This window comes from Engystomops pustulosus, chromosome 5 (genome assembly GCF_040894005.1).
Source record: "Engystomops pustulosus chromosome 5, aEngPut4.maternal, whole genome shotgun sequence".
NCBI classification, from domain to species: Eukaryota; Metazoa; Chordata; class Amphibia; order Anura; family Leptodactylidae; genus Engystomops; species Engystomops pustulosus.
In genome coordinates, this window is record NC_092415.1 from 131,120,632 (window position 1) to 131,144,640 (window position 24,009).

At 43.1% G+C, this 24,009-nt stretch overlaps 1 protein-coding gene across 1 annotated transcript in view; it reads left to right on the forward strand.

Annotated features, from left to right (window-relative positions):
* Positions 1-12,620: 12,620 nt before the first annotated feature.
* Positions 12,621-24,009, forward strand: part of ERP44 (endoplasmic reticulum protein 44) — a 68,851-nt gene continuing 57,462 nt past the window's right edge. Inside the window, exon 1 of the mRNA XM_072153055.1 lies at positions 12,621-12,863. Within this exon, the coding sequence (XP_072009156.1) occupies positions 12,798-12,863 (66 nt within the window). The 5' untranslated portion in view covers positions 12,621-12,797. The remainder of the gene's footprint in view (positions 12,864-24,009) is intronic.

The following is a 24,009-nucleotide window of genomic DNA, read 5'->3' on the forward strand; positions in this document are numbered from 1 at the left end:
TTTGTTGTCCCTGAGGAAAGCTTTGCGGTCCTCCATGGACTTCTCTCTGAAGCCTCTGCATTTCAGTAGGGAATGTGGCTTCTTGTGCAGGGGACACTGCTTACTTGGGTCCGTGGATCTTCCATCCTGGTGAGAGGAGCTTGAAGGCCTGTAAGAATTACTTTTAGAAGAAACATTAGTTTTGTGAACTGCTACCGGAGTTTTATGTTGTTTAAGACCAGATGGAGTGGCACAGGATAGAGTAAAATCGAAACTGGGATCATTTCTGATTTTTGCTTGCTGAGTAATAAATTCCACAAATACACTGAAGGGTGGAAACTGTACATCATGGATTTCCTTGTACTTGAAACCATGATTGACCCACTTTTCTTGTAGGTTGTGAGGAAGTTTTTGCACTATAGGGTTGACACCCCTGGCTGTGTCAAGAAATGCAAGTCCCATTAAATCTCCTTCTGCTTTGGCAACCTGTAGTTCAGTTAACAGATCACTTAGTTCCCTAAGTTTTTGGTAGCCCTTACTAGCTATTCTAGGGAAGTCATCAATTCTTTTGAATAATGAATTTTCTATAACCTCTGCTGAGCCATAACACTCATCGAGTCTATCCCAGATCATCTTTAAACCTGTTTCTGGATAGTTTATGTTAATGGCTCTGATCCTCTTGGCATGCTCAGCAGATTCATCTCCAAGCCATTTCACCAGTAGATCTAGCTCTTCCCTAGAAGACAAGTCTAAGTCTCTTATAAGACTCTGGAATGAGGATCGCCAAGCCCTATAGTTCTCAGGGCGATCATTGAACTTTACAAGTCCTTTGGTGACAAGCTCACGTCGAGCAAAGAACTTAGCAAAGTCTATTGTGGCTTGGTTTGTGCTGAGACAGTTTGGCAAATGGTTGCCTTGGTGAGAGTGTGGTGTGTAGCCATACCTGTCAGAAGTCTCTTCTTTAGGTTTCACCGTGCCACACTGTCTGGGAGTGTAGTAACTTCCTGGACGCTGGGATGAAGCTTGGGTTCTCTGGTAGGCAAGGAAGTTGACTTGAGCCGTAGCATTCTCTTGCTTGCAGAACTGTGGTCTGAGGTCCGCTTCTTGACATAAAATATGATGCCTTGGACTTGACTCGCAGTTGGTAACCTTTGTTTCATGTGTAGTCTGAGGATTACACACAGGATGTTGAAGGACATATTCTGAAGTGCGTTCTAGTGTATCCTGGGGTTCTTGTTCCAGATCAGGCATGCTACTGTGTCTGCTGGGCTCGCTGTGAGAGAACGCGGCTGCCTCTAAGATTTCTGCTTCCGCCATGGCAGCTGCTGCTTCCCTCTCAATTGTCAGCTTCTCAAGTGTTGCTTCCAAGCGCGCCCTTTCTAAGTCCAGAGAAGCCTGTTCTTGTGCTTGTCGTGCCCTCTCTGCTTCTAAGGAGGCTTGTTGTCGTGCCCTCTCTGCTTCTAAGGAGGCTTGTTGTAATTTCAACTGCATCTCTTGTTCAGCAAAGGTAGCCCGTGTCCTCGCTGCTTCCGCTTTTGCGCGGGCGATGGCGGCTGCATTGCTCGTGGTAGATGCTTTTGAGGAACTGGCCCGTGATCTTGTCTTGATAGAAGACGCTTGGCTTTGTGACATGCTTTGACCGTTTAGAGATTGCTGTGTTGCCTGTTTGCAGGTGACTGCGTAGACAGTAGCAGACTTCTGTGTAGTCTAAATCTTTCCCGCTTGTTTCAAGCAGCCGTTTCACTGTCCTGCCCCCACTTCACGTACCCCCGGGGTCTATGCGGAGCTCGACAGGCAGTTAAACGCCTTCCTACAGTTCAACAAATGAGACTGGTTCAAAGTCCGTAGCTTTATTAAACTGATGTAGGATTAGGGTGAAACTGAAGAAAAACAGGAATGTACAATCTATTAGAATAGTACAATAATATAACAGGAGCATGTTACATACATTACATTAGCATATAACAGGAAACAAGCTGATACATATACAGTTTGGGACCAAACATGGCCGACCATGAGGTTGGGCCCATGTGTGCAATTACAGTGCAATTACAGATCTATACATTACACTTCATATAAGAGACTTTATACAGAGTGGTCCTATAAGTGCTAGTAGCTATAGATTCTTATAGACAGTCTCCTTACCGGCTATACTACAACAAGGGTTAAGATGGTTGAATATAGGTCTTCTCTCTGTGTAGACATGAAGGGAACTGCCCTTCTCCTACCCACAATCCTTTGTAGCTGCTAGTGGGTGGGGAAAACAGAATGTAAGTAGTTATTAACTTTGGCCATTAGATGGCGCCAGCAATAAACATCTGTTACATAATGGACAAATTAAGAACATCATTTAACCTGCATAACATTTGCCAGTGGGCAGCACAATAAGCCTTCTACTGCTTCAGTATCTCACATAAATCGATGTCCAGGATCGATCTAGCATTTCCTCAAGTATGGGAATAAAATAACATATTAAACAAATACCCCATCAGACAAATTCATAGTTGATATTACAAATCAGAAAGATACAGAGAATATTTCTATGACCTTGAGAATTAACCCTCCCTAGTTATCAATAATTATCTGATAATGATGTAGGATATGGACTCTTTTTGGCATAAAAATAAAGATATGGGAGATCCAAGAGGTGTATGAGACTCCCTTGAGGCATTTATTAAGGGTTGTTGATTTGTAAAATTGAGTGTGCAAAGAAAGTCACCAAAAAGAAGGAAGATCTATGCACCTGCGATCCTTATCCCGGTAGTGGGGTACATCCGGGAACTCTGTAGTGGGGCACATCCCATGGCCCAAGTTTCTTTAAAGTCAGAGGCAGAGAGCAGGAGGCTATAGGCGCAGGAAATGGTGCCTGGGAATGGTAGGTTGCTGCTGTTGGTAGTAGGGCTGGTGGCGCGCTTCACTGGCAGTACTCAATGGGGGTCATTTACTAAGGGCCCGAATCGCTATTTTTCGTCGGGTTACCCGAATATTACCAATTTGCGCCGTATTCCCCTGAATTGCCTCGGGTTTTGGAGCACACGATCGGATTGTGGTGCATCCGGCATGCATGCAACGGAAATCGGGGGCCTGGCCGTCGGAAAACCTGACGGATTCGGAAAAACTGCAGAATTTTTTAACTGCTTTCCTGCACCCAGGATAGGATCGTGAACGCCGGCGTACTCCAGCAGACTTCAGCGCAGCAGCGACACCTAGTGGACTACCATAGTGAATCCCGGCCGGACCCGAATCAGCTTTGGAGAACGCGCTGCTGGATCGCGACTGGACCAGGTAAGTAAATATGCCCCAATGTGTTGCTCTGCAGGAAGGCCTAGGTCAGCCACTTGAGAGCCAGGGTCTCCAGTCTGTTGCACCAAGTATCTGTAACTGTAAAGTGAGAGTAAGTCCCATTGTGGCAGGCGTGCATCTGCAGGCAGCACTGTAGGAGATGAAGGCTAGCCTTGTGATGAGGCATGCCCGAGCGGAGATGTCGCATTCTTCGATGCGGGAACCTGCGATGCGTTCCGAGAGGCGCAGGCGACCATCTGAGACAGTGCTGACTCTGGCGTCTAGGCGTCAGGTGATAAACTGTCCAAAAGCTATTTTGCTAGGTACTGGGATCTAGGAGGCTTTGGCAGGAGTTTTTCCCTGGTTTTTCCCCATGACGACCGTGGCAGGGTGTGGAGAAGCTCAGCGGAATGTATCCCCACACTTGCATGCTCAGGTCACAACTCTTTATTCACAACTCTTTATACAATTGGCTAATAGAATTGGTAGTATTATAGATAAGAGGTTTTTGTGCTTGGCACCTAAAACAGATAGTTTTTTTTTCTGGATAGATGGCCTACAAGAATTGAGGCAGTTCTGAAGGCAAAAGGGGGTCCAACCCGTTACTAGCATGGTGTACCTAATAAAGTGGCCGGTGAGTGTACATGGCTATGAGTTTGCAGAGCACACAGGGACCAAAATGAAAGTAAATGCTTTAATTACAAAAAGGTGTTTTGTGCGTCAAAAAATGTTAGAAACAAAAGAATTACAAAATAAAACTACACACAACATGGCAAAACTGTTATAAAATAAAAAGGGAGAAAAATAACAGAAACTTACAAGTTAAAGAAATTCCTGTTTCCCAGGAGGTGGGAGAAATATGGAACACACCAGCTTGTCAAGCAGCCCCCATAGAGTGAATACTATTTCCTGTATCTCTTTTTGTTTTATATCTTCTCTGTTTGGTTTAGGTTTCAAAATCTCCCATTGATTAATTGGTCCACAGGGTCATTCAGGATTGAACAAAGTGTTATTGAGGGGGAGAGTCCGGGGGGGGGGGGGGGGGGGGGGGGGGTTGGGGGCAGGTGTCCTCTGCACATAAAAAGCTGCCTGGACACTTCAGAAGTTGCCAATTGTCATATAGTTCAAGAATTCTACACACTTAATATAAGTCAATGACAATAGGTTGCTTGAACAAGCGATTTTCTGATGTATTGCACTACATTATTTGATAAGAGGTCAGATCCTTTAGTAACAACTTTCACAACATAAATTAAAATAAATTTAACATACAGTTTATACTCGAGTATAAGCCCACCCGAGTATAAGCCAAGGTACTCAATTTTAACACAAAAAACTGGGAAAACCTATTGACTCAAGTATAAGCCGAGGGCGGGCAATGCATTGGTCACAGCCTTCCAGTATATAGCTAGCCAGCCCCCTGTAGTATACAACATGCCAGCCCCTGTAGTAAAAAAAAATAAAATAACACTATACTCACCTTTCCAATGTCCCCCATAGGTCCTCTTCTGCTTCCGATGCTACCTCATGTCCTTCGGTCGTCTTCCGCTCGTCTTCGGGACATTCAGCTCCTTTTTGGGTCTTTGTACTCGGCCGGCACACAAAATTACGTCAGCCGCTTGCCAACGTCATTGTTTGTGAGACAGCGGCATCGCGAGGGGACCTGAAGTGGAGCGGAACTTCCCCAACAGGAGCGGAAGAACCAGAAGAGGATTCCAAGGACCCGAGGCGGCACTGGAGCATCGGACGCAGAAGAGGACCTACGGGGACCGTCGGAAAGGTGAGTACAGTGTACAGTGAAAAACCTGAGTCAGGCTTATAGTCAAGTATATATGGTATATGGAAAGGGGCTGGAGAGAGGATTATGGGGGGCATGTTTGGTGGTGGTTTGTGTGGTGATTTCCACTTTTTTAAGTGATTTGGGAGTTTTATTTATAATAGATAATTTAGGGAACTTTTATCGTGTTTTTTTGTCAACATTGATTTTCACTTTTTTTGTCCTTTAGGACTTAAACAAGTGATCATCTGATAAATTGTTCAATTTAATACACTGCCATACTAATGTATAGCAGTGTATTATAACAGCCTATGTCGGTGGTGGTGAACCTATGGCACGAGTCCCTCTCTGTGGGCACCCAGGTCACCATTTAGGACTCAATACCTTCTCCTGCAGTCACAGGCAGCCCAGTACAGGCCACGTTCAGTGCTATTTTAAAGTGACTAAAAGTGCAGGAGGAGCAAAGAGGTGGTGACAGAGCTGTATTATCATTGTAGACCTTTCCCCGGAACTGATTCATCCTGTTAAGGGAACTTAGAGGGAAATTACAATAATAATCCAAATTTCTCCTTCTTTCTACTGTATTGGTGTCCGCAGGATGCCCCTACGTTTGAAACCTGTGAGTTACTTTGAATTGGCATTTGGAGCTTTGTGAAAAATACATGGCTTTTGCTTGTAATTTCGTCACTCAATCCCTAAAAGGTTCGCCTGGCCTAAGTATATATGGCCTAAGTATATGCATAGTCTGACATCTGCACTGCTCGTTCTTACAAATGTCCTTCAATATAATATAATTTCCGGGGGGGGGAGCTAACCGCTGCACGGGATGGCAGCTTAGATCGTGGGCTCCGTGCAACAGAGTTTGAGAATCCCGTCATAAGAGGCTAAAAGACCCACAACATGGTGAAATACGGTGGGAGCGGGAAGGGGAACAGGTCTAGTCCCCCGGGTCCCGAAAAAACCGGAGGCTGGAACAAGAAAAACAGAGAAAAAGCAGAATATACTCTTACCGCGCCGCGATCCAAGATGGCGCCGGCGGACCATGCAGGCTCAGACCACGCCGCTGACTCCGATAGAGATGACTCCCCAGACAGGGAATCGGAAGGTCAGAACTCGTCATGGCTATCGAGGTCGATGCTAAGAGATACCATCACATCGGCACTGCAGCCAGTAATGAAGGAGCTGGGAGAAATAAAAGCGGAGGTGAGACACGTGGAGCACAGAGTAGAAGCCCTTGAGGCAGCGCAAGAGGAGATGGTGGAGTTTGCGGAGGCCGTCAGGGGGAAATTGAAAGCCAAAGATGAGCAACTACACCAGGTTCTAATGATGATAGAGGACCAGGAGAACAGGAATAGGAGGAAGAACGTGCGCCTGAAAGGTCTGCCGGAATCCTGGGCAGCAGATGCGCTACCAAGCGTTATGAAGCAGCTCTTTACCAACTTATTAGGAGCTGAAAGGGCAGAGAAAATTATAATAGAAAGAGTGCATAGGTCACTTAAACCTAAACCTGTTGCCTCAGACCCTCCGCGAGACGTGATATGTGGACTTTTGAGCTACCAGGACACGGCTGCGATATTACAGAAAAGTCGAGACACAGAAAACCTGAGTTATGAAGGGGTAGAAATCTCCATATATCAAGACCTAGCAGCCTCGACGTTGGCTAAACGCAGAGCACTCAGACCACTGCTGGGGAAGCTCAGAGAATAAGGGATACAATACAAATGGCTATTCCCCTTTGGATTACACTTCTCTAAAGGCACGCAGCAGGTTGTGATACGACATCCCCGTGACCTGGCAAAAGCTTGGAAATGCCTTGAGATGAGACCTATAGAGATTCCTTCATGGATTCCGTCGGATGATAACATCGCATTACCAGTGATCAAAGCAACCAGCAAGTGGCAGACAGTAGAAGTACCGAAACCACAGAGAGACAAGAGAAGACAACCACCTAAAGGAACTTATTAAAGCCTTCAAATCCTGCCGAAAAAGCGGGAACTTTGTTCATCTTCACTGCCAATCTCTCGTAGGCAGTCAACGGACCCTTGTGTATAGACCCGGAATTATGGTTCAGCAACAAGATACGCGCAAGGACTATTTGCTGTTATTCGGGGCTTGGAAGGGTTCGTAAACAAATATGTTCATGCTAAAGTTTTTGTGTGTTACTTTTATACTACTCCCTAAGTTCAGCCGTTGTATGAAAAGGGAGATAGATGCAGTATAGTCTATTCATCCAGATCTCTTAAGCCGAGATCTGAAAGTTATGCATTAGCTTTTATATTAGCTTTTATATTAATTTATGTTTATACCATGTTGATGTAAGAAACAAGGTACCTGAGCTAACTGATAGCTCAAGGGAAACTATGACACCTCTTATTCAATCCAATGACCGAGTTACGGTCAACTCGAGCAACAAGGGATTCTCAGACTCCGGTTCTCTAGTGTCACAACAACAAGAACCGAGACATATGACCCCCAGCGCATGCATGCGCAATAGTGAGGCCCCTGCAGAGTTCCTGCAGCACGTGTCAATACAACAAGTTATTGTTATTAAGTCCGAGTTCACATCCTTTCCCCATATCTCCCCACACCCCCAGTAGTAGGTTAATGTCCACAATCCCGAATAGGGATATTTACGAGAAAGTATTAATCACTCATGGCTGAATGTTAAGGGGATGAACTCCCCCCAAAAGAGAGCCCAACTTCTCCTTCTCTTAAAACAAGGGAAAACCGATGTAGTACTACTGCAAGAGACCCATTTTAGGGAAAGACATATACCACGAGTCTCCACAACTTGGTTCTCACAATGGTTCCACTGTAGCCACCCCACTTCAGCGTCTAAGGGGGTTTCAGTTGGTTTTCACAAAGAGGTACCTTTCATACACAAGGACACATACATGGATCCAGAGGGTAGAATGATACTAGTGAAAGGCACTATAGGAGGGCGTACATATACCTTTGCATCCTTGTATGCCCCTAACCAAGGCCAATGCACATGGCTGTGCAATGCCTTAGATACTATTAAGAGGTTTTCAGAAGGTATGTTGCTAGTTGGAGGGGACCTAAACGTCACCCTAGATCCCCTAATGGACTCGTCCACAAAACACTCAGCGGTTCCCTTTAGGGCCTTGAGAAAACTGAAAATAGCACTACAGGAGCAAAATCTCATGGATATATGGAGAATGCTTAACCCTACAAATTCTAATTACACGTTTTACTCGGGCCCTCACGGCTCATATCAGAGGCTAGATTACCTGTTCATTCAGTCTAGACACGCACAACAAGTAACTTCATCAAACATAGGGGTCATTTCTTTATCTGACCATGCCCCAGTGGTAACAGTAATAAGAATGTCTCATATGCCTATCCGAGACTGGTCCTGGAGGTTAAATGATTCTCTATTAGAAGATGCTGACTTACTGAAAGAACTGACAGACAAAAAATAGGGAATTAGTGACTGACCCGATATCATTATGGGAGGGACAGAAGATATTAGCGAGAGGTTACCTTATGGAAATGGGAGCTAGAGTCAAGAAAAAGAAAACAGCCAAAACCTGTGACCTCTTAGCAAAATTAGCTAAATTAGAGAGACAACACAAAAGATCACAATTGTTAGAAGTTAAGGAAGAAATACAGCAGACTAGAGAAGAACTAAAAGACGTACTAAACATTCAAACAGCAAAAACATACGCAAGAGCTAGGCACAGGTTTTATGCACACGGAGATAGATGCAGTAAGACAATGACTCAGTTACTCAAGAAAGCACAAGCAAAAACGTATATCACCGCTATGCGGGATGATTCAGGTAAAGCGGTGACAAAAGCTGACGAAATCGCAGAGATTTTTAACAAATATTACACAAAACTTTCTAACTTAAGACAGGACGAGGATCCACAACAGAAAAGTACGAGAACGAATAAGATACACGAGTTTCTTGAAAATATAAAACTTCCAATACTAGACGATAGCACAGGTAAAGCCCTGCTACAACCAGTCACAATAGCGGAATTAAGGAAAATTATATCATCAATCCCTAGCGGCCGTAACCCGGGTCCTGATGGTTTTACCATAATATACTACAAAAAATTGGGGGATTTACTATTACCACACCTAGCAGCGATGTGTAATGAATTATTGAAGGGGGGCACCCTGCACCCTCTCATGCTATTGGCACATATCACAATTCTACACAAGGGAGAGAGGGACCCTGAGTTAGCGGGGAACTATAGGCCAATATCGCTATTAAATATAGATATGAAGATCTGGGCAAAACTGCTTGCAGCCAGGTTAGCCCCACTGCTACCGAAAATGATTGCACCAGAGCAAGCCGGTTTCCTAAAAGGAAGGGAAGGTAAAGACAATGGGGCACATTTACTTACCCGGCCCATTCGCGATCCAGCGGCGCGTTCTCTGCACAGGATTCGGGTCCGGCTGGGATTTAAGATGGTAGTTCCTCTGCCGTCCACCAGGTGGCGCTGCAGCGCCGAAAATAATCTTAACGCCCCGGAATGCACCATCCCATAGAAGGTGAAGGTGAGCGCTCCCCAAGCGACACATTTTCGGTTTTTAAATGCGGCGGTTTTTCCGAATACGTCGGGTTTTCGTTCGGCCACGCCCCCCCGATTTCTGTCGCCCGCATGCCGGCCCCGATGCGCCACAATCCGATCGCGTGCGCCAAAAACCCGGGGCAATTCATGTACAAGCGGCGCAAATCGGAAATATTCGGGTAACACGTCGGGAAAACGCGAATCGGGCCCTTAGTAAATGACCCCCAATGTCTTTACCTTAATGAAGACTATCATGCATGCACGCAAGCAAGCACAAGATACCCGGATGCCGAGAAGGCATTTGATAGGGTGGATTGGCAGTTTATGGAAGCTACCTTAGAGAAATTTGGGGTCCCCCCAGCCTTCATAGCAGCGATATTTAGTCTATACTCCGCTCCCTCCGCACAGATCAAGGTCAACGGGATACTATCCAAACCTTTTAAAATAACAAACGGAACGAGGCAGGGTTGCCCACTATCCCCCACCCTATTTATACTCTGCCTAGAAGCATTAGTGCAGCATGTCAGACAAGACCCAAGGATAGAACCAGTCACAATGGCGAACAAAAAATACCACTTAACTGCATTCGCAGATGATCTAGTCTTTCTGATCACAAATCCTAAGCCAGCTCTCCCGGTTATGCAGGAGCTGTTTACTTATTTCGATTATATAGCAAATTTTAAAATTAATCTGAGCAAATCAGAGATCCTGAATGTGACATTAACCCAACAAGAGATAAATAACATTAAACCTACATCCTCATTCACTTGGCAAAATGACCATATTAAGTATCTAGGCATAAAACTCCCGGGTAATCTAAGAAAATTATACAAACTTAACTTCTCCCCCTTAATAACGGAAGTTAAACAGCTTCTGACCAGTTATGACTTACCTAACATATCATGGATGGGGAGGAAGAATGTGCTCAAAGCATATGTGTTACCCAAGGTACTGTATCCCCTGATGATGCTCCCAATAGAAATACCTACAAAGTTTTTTACTGAAGTAAGGAGATTGTTCTCCTCCTATTTATGGAAAGGGAAAAGGCCAAGACAGGCTTACACCCTACTTACTCGGAAAAAGATGAGAGGAGGCCTAGGACTTCCGGACGTTCAAATATACTACTGGGCTGCACAAGCGGCCAGGGTATTACATTATAGACTACCAATGAACGACACGACAGGGACGACTTCTAACCCAGGGATACAGGACACACAACTTTTGGGAAGAATATGGATACCACCACCATGGCAGGGAGACTCAGAGGGTTTGAATGAAACTCTTCTAGCTGTGATCAAGGCCTGGCACAAAGCTAACTCTAAAATAAAACTTTCAGAGTTCCCATCCCCGCTAATGCCAGCAAGCCTAATCCCCTTATCCCTAACAGATAGATGGAAGGACATCCCCAGCTGGTGGTCAAGACTTGGTGACCTGACGGTTAGAGAACTGCTAGATAGCTTAGATAAAGACCTAGATGAACAGATCCGTAATAGGCTAAAAGGCATGGGGCAGGCTCACTTCATTAAAATGCAGCTCAACTCGACATGCAAGGCCTTTAAAAAAAGATTTGGTCCCCTTAGAGAATCGACACCATTAGAGTTGGCAGTGGGAGCTCCAAAAGCAGTCACCCTGTCATACCTATATGATTGTATAGCAGCTTCAAAAGCTCCGGGCCTACCTATTTACATATCATCTTGGGAGAAGGAGCTGGGTCTAAATCTTTCCGAAAAGGAAAAACTATGGATAATACAACACCCATTCGGATTTTCCAGGTGTGTACGTCTCCAAGAGAACCACTTTAAATTACTAGCACACTGGTACAAAACACCTGAAACCCTATATAGATGGGGGTTACATGAGACAGGCCTCTGCTGGAGGTGTAATAAAGAACTAGGTTCATACCAACACATATGGTGTACCTGCACAGGTATTCAAAAATACTGGTCAAATATCCAAGATAAAATTCGACAGATAAGCTCACCAAAATTTAAATTGGACCTGCCAATGGTATGTCTTGGACTATCCCCAGGGGGAGAGTACCTGTCAGCTTCAAAATTGGTAACATTTCTCATAGCAGCAGCAAAATTGCTTATACCTACCCAGTGGAGGCAGACAACCGCTCCCCCTCTGAAAATGTGGGAAGACAAGGTATCCGAAATTTACCACATGGAAGAGATCTCTAGTTGGTCTTCACACACGCATGCAGAATTCAATAAAATGTGGCTACCATGGAAGAATTACGTAGAGAAACAACGAAGTATGGTGTCAGGGTGAGGTGACTACTCACGACAGAGCAAGGACACAAGATATAGGCCTCCAAATCTGTTACAGGCTAGGAGCACTCACTAGTCAAATCTCCCAGCCAGGACGTAAATAGACACATGTGTGAAAAAAAACCCACACAACTACAAGACATGATAGTGTAAAGAACCTACTACACCCCCCCCTCCCCTGTCCTACCCCTGTCCTACCCCTGTCCTACCCCTGTCCTACCCCTGTCCTACCCCTGTCCAATCCCCAACTCCCCGCCTATTTTTCCACTCCTACACATGGATCTTCCCACCAAAAATAAGGTCCATACACATTGTTATTTGGAATGTTTTATTCAAGATGCTATCAATATATAATACAATATGCCTGTAATTCTATAAATGGAAATGTCTATGACACTTATATATTGTGGATCTTTGCATTGTACAGTTTGTATCGTTATTTTATTGAAAAATAATAAAAACAGAATTGTTAAAAAAAAATAATATAATTTCCGAAAAAAGGCTCATACATTGTTTTCTAATGTTGATCTCCAGTGTAGAGCTGTAAAACAATAAATAAAAAGGGACGGCTATTGGAAGGTGGGGAGTAAAAAAATGGACAGACCATATAGAAAGGGGTTAAAAGATGCGTCATGTTTACTGGTTTGGTTTCTAGTACACGTATCATCAACCTGTACAATAGGAACTCTTGCACTAAGCAAAAACGCCCAAAAGGAGATAACCACCTCAGGGTGTGCACGTCTCCAAATCACAGACTAGTATACACACTGCATGTTCAAAAGGGCGTGCATCTACGGAAGCAACGTCACGCATGGACTTGTCACGTGACCGTGATGTCATCAAGCTCCCTCAGCTCTATAGGAACTAGTCGCTTACGATCTAGCAGGCTGGAGAAATCTATGGTGTCAAGTGCTTGAATTACAGAGCCGCTTCCCTCCGGACATGCTGACCATGAGACACGCCATTTTCCTGCCTCTTACTGACCCAGCCTGCGTTCTAGTTCTTCTGGTGAGTGCTCGATCCCTTGCTGCTAGTATTGTCAGAGGTGCGCGCGTTCCACTACTATACGGGGGGTTCCAGTATTGTAGAATATGAAAGGTTTCATACATGTGCAATAGGCTGCAGTGCTGACTACTGTTTACACATTGTGGTGGAAATCTCGGCCAAACTCCACGGTTTCCCCGCACCGCCCGGTGCTTGGTCTCGCATTACAGCGCTATCCTCCATTTATCCAACCATGGAGTCTTGTGTTGTGTCTGCATGTGATTGGCTGATAACCCGGAACTGCTTGCCGCACCGGCTCTACCCTCGGGTTGTGCTGAGTGAAGCAGAATAGGGTGATGAGGTGTGTTCCATGCTGCGTCTACTGTATATGGTCGTTTCTAAAATGGCCTTGTTTCTACTTCTGGAACACGATTCATTGGACTACTCACTAGAAGTTTGACTGTCAGTGTCCCGAGTCATTGAAAGCTATACGCAATGTTCATGGAGGTCATTGAGGTTTTTCTTTATGGGGGCATACAGCGCCAGTATGGGAGAGAGGAGATCAGAAAGGGAATGTAGTACAACTAAAGAGGGTTGTTTTATGTAACCCAAATTGCCTAAACACAGTTGTAGAAAACATGTCGTTTATGTGACATGGAAATTCCTTAGCCTATTATTATGTTATATATTTTGGTAGTTGTGGAAGGTTTTCTGTAGGGTTGACCCTTGAGTTCTGCTGCTATCCCACAGTGGGGGGAGGCAGATGCCTCCTGATGCATTTTTTTACACACCCAGAATCTATTGCAATAGAAATCCATGGATGGGATTTGTATAGTGCCCATTCACTACCCTAAGATCATATAATGCTGTACATTTTCCACATGAAACATTTTTATACCGTTTCCCCGGTCTTGGTGTGCTCTTTAACTGCTGTGGAATTACAGTGGTCGCACTGCGTTGTTTTTGTAGTTGTGAACATACCCTTAGGGCCACTTCATGTGGGTGACTGAAACTCAGTAAGTGAGGGTCATTTATCAATGCAAGTTCAGCATAGAAAAAGGAGCTAACCACTGGTTTACATACATTTTTTTTAACTCCATTTGCACAAAAATATTGTGCAATATAGCCTTTTTTACTGCCTAAAAAGTGCGCTAGCCGATGAACATGCACAGCTACTTTTCATGTTGATCGTCTGGCATAAAAGGTCAATACAGTTGTCTCCAGTAACCAACTGGAGTCAATTGTAGCGAGCTTTGCACCTAATATTTAATTATGAAAGGGTTAAGAGATCTAAGGGTTGAATATTTCCCAAAATAGCATCAATGAAAACGTCAGCAGGTCCCGTCACCCCCCCCCCCCCCAAAAAAAAAACAATAACAGCTCTGCATGTGGATTTCTGAAAAGGTTATGGGCCCCAGAATGTGGCAAATAAAGAAACAGGAAATTGATAAATACCACCCTAGAAACCATATACTGTATTCAGAGCTGAAGATAGAGTAGATGGCAGATAATAATCCTGGAGACCCCAGAGTAGACAAAAAATGAATCCTCTCCTTTTCTTGCTCCTCTTTTTCCTGATTCTTCTCTCCTCCATGTGCCGGTCTTTGTCCTCTGTTGATTTGTATCAGTGGCATCAGGACCCACAGCAGAACTTCACCAAGAGTGGACCTGGGAGCAGTACAGTAGAGCTGTACTTGCCACTCCTGGGTCCTCTCTGCTATGGATCCTGACTTCAGCGCACAGAGCCAGAGTCGGGCCACTCAGAAGGGGACCCAGGAGCAGTGAGAACTTCTCAGCTGCTCTCATCACTTCCCGAGCTGCTGTACCAATGAACGCAGGCAGTACTCATTAGTTTGTCAGCATGGCACAAGGTGCAACTCATGTCTTGGCAGGCTGCATGTGGTCTGACATGGTGGCTTGTGCAATTCTAATTCCCCTTTTAGTTGAGATGAATGGGGCTGTACTTCATGTGACGCTTCTCTGCTACAGATCAGAAGTATAAGGCACTGGAAAGAAATGCCTGCATTTAGCTCAGCACTGCTACAGTGACCAGAAAAACAGGACTGCGGAGTTGGAGTTTTGGCTTACAGACTCCATAGCCCTGGACCGCACAATGAAAGCAGCACAACTGCATTTTGACCACGCTTTGAAATTGTTTTCCAGCATTCTAGTGCTGTAAAGCAATTTTTTTTCTTTTCATTTAAGAAAATAAAGTTTTTTTTTTTGTTTTTTTTTTATGGATCTGTTAATGGGTAAAAAAAGCCATGGCTTTTGGAATGTGAGGAGTGATAAATGTAAGGGCACATTCACATGTACGTCCCCACAGACGGCAATGTGTGGCACCGATCCGGGCCGCACACCGCAAAAAGATAGAGCATGCTCTATCTTTTGGCGTATGTGCGGCCGTGCGCCGCTATTCTGACCCACTGCCAAACCCGTCATGCTGAAGGATGTTGCAGGCAGCAGATCACTCTCCATGGCGTCTCCAGACTTTGTGCTCACAGTGAACCTGCTTTAATCTGTGAAGAGCACAGGGTGTTGGTGGCGACTCTTTCAATCTTGGGCTAAGGCTTCTGCCCGGTGTTGGTCTGTGAGCACAAACCCCATCTATGGACATTAAGCTCTCATTTCATCCTCTTGGAGTCTTTCTAACCGTTTGTGCAGACATGCGCCTTTGTGGCCTGTTGGAGGTCATTTTGCAGGGATCTGCCAGTGCTCCTATTGTTCCAACTTGCGGAGGCAGAGGTAGTGGTCCTGCTGCTGGGTTGTTGCCCTCTTACTGCCCCCTTCACGTCTCCTGGTGTACTGGCCTGTCTTCTGTGCCTCCAGCCTCTGGACACTACCAAACAGACACAACAAACCTTACCACAGCTCGCATTGATGTGCCATCCTGGATGAGCAGCACTACCTGAGCCTCTTTTGTGGGTTGCCGAGGCATTGTAGGGAGGTCATACACACACAATACTGAGCCTCATTTTGTCTATTTTAATAGACATTACAGACAAAGTTAGTTCGACCTGTAGTCTGTTTTTTCTCTTTAATTTTCTGGGTAACTCCAAATCAAGGCCTCCATTGGTCAATACATTTGATTTACATTGATGATTTTTTTTTTGTGATTTTGTTGTCAGCACATTCAACTTTGCACAGAACAAAGTATTCAATGAGATATTTAATTCATTCAGATCGCTAGAACACTAGAATGTGTTATTTGAATGTTCCCTTTTATTTTTGTTTTGAGTAGTGCATTTACTGTTACTGTAATATACTTGTTTTACAAAAGTGAATTATTAAATCATATCTAAACTCAGAAGAATTTAAAAACCCTAAAATAAAACACTTAAGTCTACTAGATATTCTGTACCGACAGACATCTTATCTTTACAGTATTCCCAACACGCCTTGTATGCTTAGGACAGAATTCAAGGAACTCTTTCAAACATTGGAAACTACAATATAATAAAATAATGTATGCAATGCCTGCAAGTAGTTGCATTCTTAAATGCTCTGTATCATGTCACAGAAACGATTCTGTGAGATCACACCCTACAAGTTCATCAAGTTTTGCTTTATTTGTTTTGGCTTTCACAACAGGTTGCATCCTAGAGTACAAGGAACAAGGCCTGAAAAAACACTCATGTTGGCAATAACATAATATGTTAAAGAAAATCTACCAGCAAAATCTGTCATGGTAAACCAAGGATACTTAACCCCTTCCCGACATTTGACGTAATAGTACTGCATCGCGGGAGTTGCGTTCCCGCAAAATGCAGTACTATTACGTCAAGCTTCTGGCGCCGGCTCTTGAACGGAACAGAAGCTGCGGGTGTCGGCTATATATTATAGCTAACACCCGCGATCGGAGATTTCTCCGATCGCGGGTGTTAACCCCTAACACGCCGCGGTCGCGCTGACCGCGGCGTGTTAGAGGCATTTAAACTTAATTAAAGGTAAATCGGACCCCCCCGCGACGCTTACCGGGGGGGTCCGCTGCTCCGATCGCAGCCCCGGGACTGCCGGTGCCCGGGGCTGCAAGATCTTCCTCCGGAAGCTGGGTCCCTGCCTTCTGGCAGCATGCTCAGTGTCTTAAATTACACAGTGCAATACATCTGTATTGCACTGTGTAACCTGTAAAAAAGCTTGAACAAGTGATCAGAAGATCACTAGTTCAAGCTTAGATGTCAGTAACTGTAAAAAAAGTAATAATAAATAAAGGTTTTTTACAATAAAAATAAATAAAGTGAAAGTCCCCCCAAGCACACAAATTTCCTTTTACAAAAGTCACCCCCAGACGAAGGCTCATTCGAGCCGAAACGTGCGTCGGGGCGGGAGTCACCCTGGACCTGGGAATCCGCTGCTTGATCATGGGTAAGAGACCCTGTTCACCTTAAAACTTTATTGGGGCAAGTGCAATATATTGTTACAATAACATTGAAGTACCTGAATGGTACACAAATACCTGATACACCTTATCCCTATAAAATTTGCTATGCAGTAACTTTCTCCCTTTGGGTCCAACGGTGTTACTCCTTTATCTGCCTACCACCATCTGTGGCTGCACATGTTTTATTGAAAAAATTCTTTTATGGTTTTTGTATGTTTAACTCAATAAAGTACTGCTGAATTATAAGTGCATTATGTGTTATGTCCTGGGTCCGTCTACTCGTCTAGGTAGACAAAATAGGTTCATACACTTTTACAAAAGTAATAAAGTATAAAAAAACACTAAATCACGAAAAAACCCCACTTATTTGGTATCGTAGCGTCCGTAATAATCTGTACAATAAATCCTGATCATAATTGGACCCGCTCGGTGAACGTGGTAAAAAAAAAACCCCAAAAACTTGCCAAAAATTAAAACTCTTTATCAAATTGCTTTACAAAAAATGTTTTAAAAAGTGATCCGAAAAAGTTACAAGCACCAAAATGATACCAATAAAAAGAGCAACTTGTCACACAAAAAATAAGCTTACAACCAGCTCCGTAAACCAAAAAATACTATAATTATGCCGCTATAAAAATGGCAATACTAAAACAAATGCAATTTTTTCTATTCTAGTTTTCCTTCAATAAAATTGGACAAATAAAAATAAAACTATATAAATGAGGTATCACCGTAATCGTAGTGATCCGTAGAATAAAGATAATATATCATTGTTATGCTACAGTGAACACCCCCCCCCCAAAAAAAAATGCTAAAAATCCAAAACAAGAATTGATGATTTTATTTTCCTCCACACGTAAAAAGTTAATAAAATTGCTTCAATAAGCTAAAAACCCACTAACATTAAGGGTTTTTTTTACAGTGCATCTCGTCTCTCAAAAAATAAGCCCTTATTTGTCTAAATTGCTTAAAAAATAAATAAAGATTGTATAGCCTATTCCCAACGAGCGTTGTTATAGAACGGTGCGGCGGGTAGTCACTTTCCAACACCGGTCAGACACGGTGATCGGGGTAAGACGGCGGCTGTTCCTGACAGCCATCCATCCTGCCCCATGGACCAGAAGGGTTACGTCCCCCCACACCCCCAGTTTATTATCGCTGCTATTGGCTCATCAATTCAGACGAGCCAATAGCAGCGAATTTACTTATGACGTCAGTAATACCGGTCACCATGTCTGTAGACACGGTGATCGGGACAGGGTGGCGGCTGTTCCTGACAGCCACCAATTTTGCCTTGCAGTCCAGAGGGGTTTTGTTGCCCCCCTCTGTCCATGTTTGCCGCTATTGGCTGGTCGATTTGGTCCAGCCAAAAGCAGCAATATTCGTCACAATGGGCATCTCTAGGGTTAATAAGAGCAACACTTGGCGATAATTTCCCTACTAAAACGAAGATATGGTACAAAAGTGCTGGCTGTGCACATTGTTCAGATGATGCTGTACAACTCTTATGTGCTGTTCCAATGTGCAGGTCCTGCCGTATCATTTCTCCGTTTTCAAGATGAAGATATTAGGAAACTAATATTGGGACAAGAAGGACGGGGCCCCAGTACCTCTGGTTTAGATGTTCCTGTGTTTTGCCAGGACAGCATTTTCCCGGTGAATTCTGCTGCTTCTAATGGTAGGACTCAATAAAGAGTCTGTTCCAAAAGAGGAGTTAGGATGGACACTACATACTACTAAGAGACCTGCGACAACTCCAGAGGGACAAAAGTTTAGTTGGTCCCTTGATATATTCTACCGCCTTATACACTAGACATTCAAAATTCACGCCCAACCTGTTGTGAATTCATTTCGGTAAAATGAATAATTGTAACAACTGTTAGGTTACGTTGCTCCCTATACCCCTCCATTATTTCATAATGGGCGCCACATAACGGGCACTGAACTTTCCAGAAATAATTGCAATTTCCATCTTGGACTCCATTGCACATCATATTTGGAAACCACCTGTATGTTCAAATGCTCATTTCACCACGTGTATTACACTACACCACATATTACACCTTGCTATATTCCCCAAGGGGTGTACATTCAACAATTAGGGTCACTTTTCGGGTTTTCCTCTGTTTTGGTACCACTACGGCTCTCCAAATGTATCCTGACACATGTGAAGGATTTCAGTCAAAATTGGCCTCTAAAAGACAAACATCCCTCTTTTCCTCTACTGTGCGCCTATAAAGCATTTTATATGCACATGTGGGGTACTTCTACACTCGGGAGAAATAGTTTTACACCTTTTTTGGGGTTATTTAATATATTATCCCTTGTGGCTTACATAAATTAGGGGTAAAGTGACATTTATAGGAAAATGTTCACCTTTTTGATGATTAGGGCCTAATTGGATCATTCACCTGTAGGGGCAAATACATATATTACACATTGCAAAATTCTCTAAGGGGTGTGCATTCAAAGATTAGGGTCACTTTTCGGATTCTTCTGTTTTATACCACTAGGGTTCTCCAAATGCATGTCAAACATTTCTGTCAAATTTGGCTTCTAAAAGGCAAACATTCCCCTTTCCTTTTACTGTGCCCCCATACAACATTTTATATACACATGTGGGGTACTTCTACACTTGAGAAAAATAGGTTTACACATTTTGGGGGGTTATTACATTTTTTTTATCCCTTGTGGCTATATAAAATTAGGAGTAAAATGACCTTTATAAGAAAATGTTCACCTTTTATCTATTTAAGTCCTAATTAAATCAAACACCTTTACGGACAAATACACATATTACACCTTGCTAAATTCTCTAAGGGGTGTGCTTTCCAGAATGGTGATACTTGTTGGGCTTCCGCTCTGTTTTGGTACCACTACGGCTCTCTAAATGCATCCTGACATATGTAAAGGATGTCTGTCAAATTTGGCTTCTAAAAGGCCAACACCCCTCTTTCCCTTCTGAGCTTCACTGCGTACCCATGCAACATTTTATTTGCATGTGTGGGGCAATTTTATACTCGGGAGAAATGCTAGTACACATTTTTTTGGGGTTGTTTCATCTTTAATGCCTTATGGCAGTGATGGCTAACCTATGGCACTGGTGCCAGAGGTGGCACTCAGAGCCCTTTCTGTGGGCACTCAGGCCATCACCAGAGATGACTCCAGGTATCTTCCTGCAGTCCCAGACAGTCCAGGACTTGCTGTGCACAGAGCTATTTTAAAGTGACAGCTGTACCTGGGACTATTTTCTGCTTTATTGGTGTCCTCAGGTGCTGGTATCAATGAAAACTGTGACAGAGAAGGGAGTATAAATCACAAATTAAATTTCTGTGTTGGCACTTTGAGATAAAGAAGAGGGTCTTTGTTGTAGTTTGGGCACTCGGCCTCTAAAAGGTTCGCCATCACTGCCTTATGGGATACAAAAATTAGCCGTAAAAGTGACTTTTTGGGGAAAATGTTCACCTTTTTCCTTTTAGGGAAGCAAACACTTGTAGGGGAAAATACACATATTACACCTTGCTAAATTCTCCAAAGGGTGCACTTTCCAAAATGGTGACACTTGTTGGGGTTCCCCTCTGTTTTGGTACCACTAGGGCTCTCCAAATGCATCCTGACACATGTAAAGGATGATTGTCAAATCTGGCTTCTAAAAGGCCAAAGCCCCTCTTTCCCTTCTGAGCCCTACTGTGCACCCATACAACACTTTATATGCAAAAGTGGTGCAGTTCTGTGCTTAGGAGAAATAGTTTTACACATTTATGGGGTTGTTTCATCTTTTATCCCTTGTGGCTTACAAAAATTTGGGGTAAAAGTGACTTTTTTGAGAAAATTTTCACCTTTTTTCCCTTTTGGGGACTAATTGAATCAAACACCTGTTGGGGAAAATACACAAATTACACGTTGCTAAACTCTCCAAGGGGTGTACTTTCCAAAATGGTGTCTCATGTTGGGGCTTTCCTCTTTTTTGGTACCATTATGGCTCTCCAAATGCATCCTGACACATGAAAACTTTTTCAGCCATATTTGCCCTGCAAAAACGAAACAACGCTCTTTCCATTCCAAGTGCCCCCATGTGCCCGTACAGCAGGGTACAGTGACAAAATGGGTATTGGCATACTCAGGAGGAATTGCCCTCAACATTGTAAAATGCATTTTCCTTTTTAACCCATTGTGAAGGTGCAAATTTTAGTGTTCAATGAATCTATAGTAAGATAAAATTACATTTCTGTAATTTCACTTTCATTTATTTTTCACCCTCATGAAACGTTCATAGGGTTAACAAAATTCCCAAAGGTTGTTTTGAATATTTTGATGGGTGTAGTTTCTTAAATGGTGTCATTTGTGGGGGTTTCCTGTCATGTGGGCCTTATAAAGTCACTTCTAACTAAATTGACCCTCCAAAAGTAGGTTTTGATGATTTTCATGAAAATCTGAAAAATTGCACCTAAAGTTATAAGCCTCCTAACATCCTAAATAAAGGAAAAGATGTTTGAAAAATGATGCCAAGTTAGAGCAGACATATGGAAAATGTTAGTTATCAAGTTATTTTAGTGATATGACCAACTTTCCAAAAAGTAGAACATTTTGAATTTGGGAAAACATTGTTTTTTTTCAAAATTTTTGCCAAATTTCCATTTATTTCATAAATAAATACTAAATATATTGATTAAATTTCTCAACCAACATGAAGTACAATGTGTCACGAAAAAATAATCTCAAAATCAACTGGATATGTTAAAGCGTTCCAAAGTTATAACCACTTAAATAGACACATGTCAGATTTTAAAAAATGGGCCGTGTCAGGAAGGTGAAAAGTGGCTTCAGCGTTAAGGGGTTAATAATAGATCCAGGCACAGTGTCTTTGGTAATCTTCTTATATTTTTTTTTTTTTTATCTATGGCTTCCTTCGCTGTAAAATTGTTTTAATATTATACTTGTGTGTCTGAGGGGCTCTGGTGGGTGTTTTCAGAGCCCCTCAGATGTCCTTTCACTAATTACAATGAGCAAAGCTGATCTCCCTTCCTGCTGATGAAAGATTTCACAAGCTGAGGGAGGAGGGAGAGAGCAGTGGGATAGGAGACATGTTCTGCTCATTACAACAACCTGTTACACTGTAGCACTGAGAGGCTCTGGAAACGCCCACAAGAGCCCTCATGCTCATAAGCATAAATTTAAATGTTGATTTAAGAAGGAAGTTGACCATGGATAACAAATATAAGAAGATTGCCACAGTTTATTAATAAATATACAGGTGGTCCCCTACTTACAGCCCCCGACTTATAGACGACCCTTCGTTAAATACGGATTAAGTCCAACCTTTAAGAATTAAATGAACGTTTTATCCCCATAACCCATGGGTTATCCAGGCCTCTCTTGAACATGTACATAGAGTCTGCCATAACAACCTCCTGCGGCAGAGAGTTCCATAGTCTCACTGCTCTTACAGTAAAGAACCTTTGTCTATGTTGATGGTAGAATCGCCTCTCCTCTAGGCGGATGCCCCCTTGTCCTGGTCACAGGCTTAGGTATAAAAAGATCTTTGGAGAGATCCTTGTACTGTCCGTTCAGGTATTTGTACATTGTAATGAGGTCTCCCCTCAGTCGTCTTTTTTCTAAACTGAATAATCACAAATTGTGTAATCTGTCATTGTATTCTAATCCCCCCATTCCCCTAATAATCCTGGTTGCTCTCCTCTGCACCCGTTCCAGTTCTACTATGTCCTTTTTATACACTGGTGCACAAAACTTTATGGAATATTTCATGTGTGGTCTGACCAGGGATTTGTATAAGGGCAAAACTATGTCTTTATCATGAGAATATATTCCCCTCTTGATACATCGCATGATTTTATTTGCTTTAGCAGCAACTGCCTGGCTCTGGTCACTAAAATTTAGTTTACCATCCACCAATACCCCAAGTCGTTTTCAGCTCCAGTTTTACCAAGTAATTGACTGTTTAGAACATAATTATACTTTTTGTTTCCATGGCCCAAGTGCATAACTTTACATTTATCTACATTAAACCTCATCAACCATTTCTCTGCCCACTCCTCAAGCTTCCACAAATACCTCTGTAATGCTAAACTATCGACCTCAGTATTTATTACTTTACACATCTTCTTCGTATTCTTAGAGATTTTTATCTGGGGCTCAAACCCCTAATCATTGTAAAGGTGACTTTCAAATTATAGAGTCTTTGTATTCCAGCTTGGAATGGAGTAAACCAGGAAAGACACACTGTCTTTTCTGAAGATTAGCTCAAGGCTGCTTTATTCTTTGGCACTGAAACTCTTATCTGGAAAGACACACTCTGAAAGGGGCGTGCTGGGACACAAGCGGGCAATACTATTGGGTTGTTTGACCCTGGAAATTCAACACTATTGGATGTAAGCACACAAAGGAATGTAGAACCATTGTCTGTCTTCACATAAACAAAATGCCCAGATGTTCAACTGGATACCTTCCTCTAGGTGGTGCTAGCGAGCGCTAAGTCTTTGTGTGCTGAGGGACAAACCCCACCCAAACTTTAGTTTTCACTACACAAAGTTATGTGAAATGAATGCGGAGTCTTTAAAATGTCTGACAGTATGTAAGATTACATTTAAGACCAGTGTGATATCCTTAACAGTATCATCTGCAAATATTGAAACTTGACTGTGTAAACCCACTACAAGGTCATTAATAAAAATATTAAAAAGTGGCCCCCAATACTGACCCACTGCGGCACTCCACTGGTAACGTCAACCCAATCTGAGAATGTGCCATTAATGAAGACCCTCTGTTTTC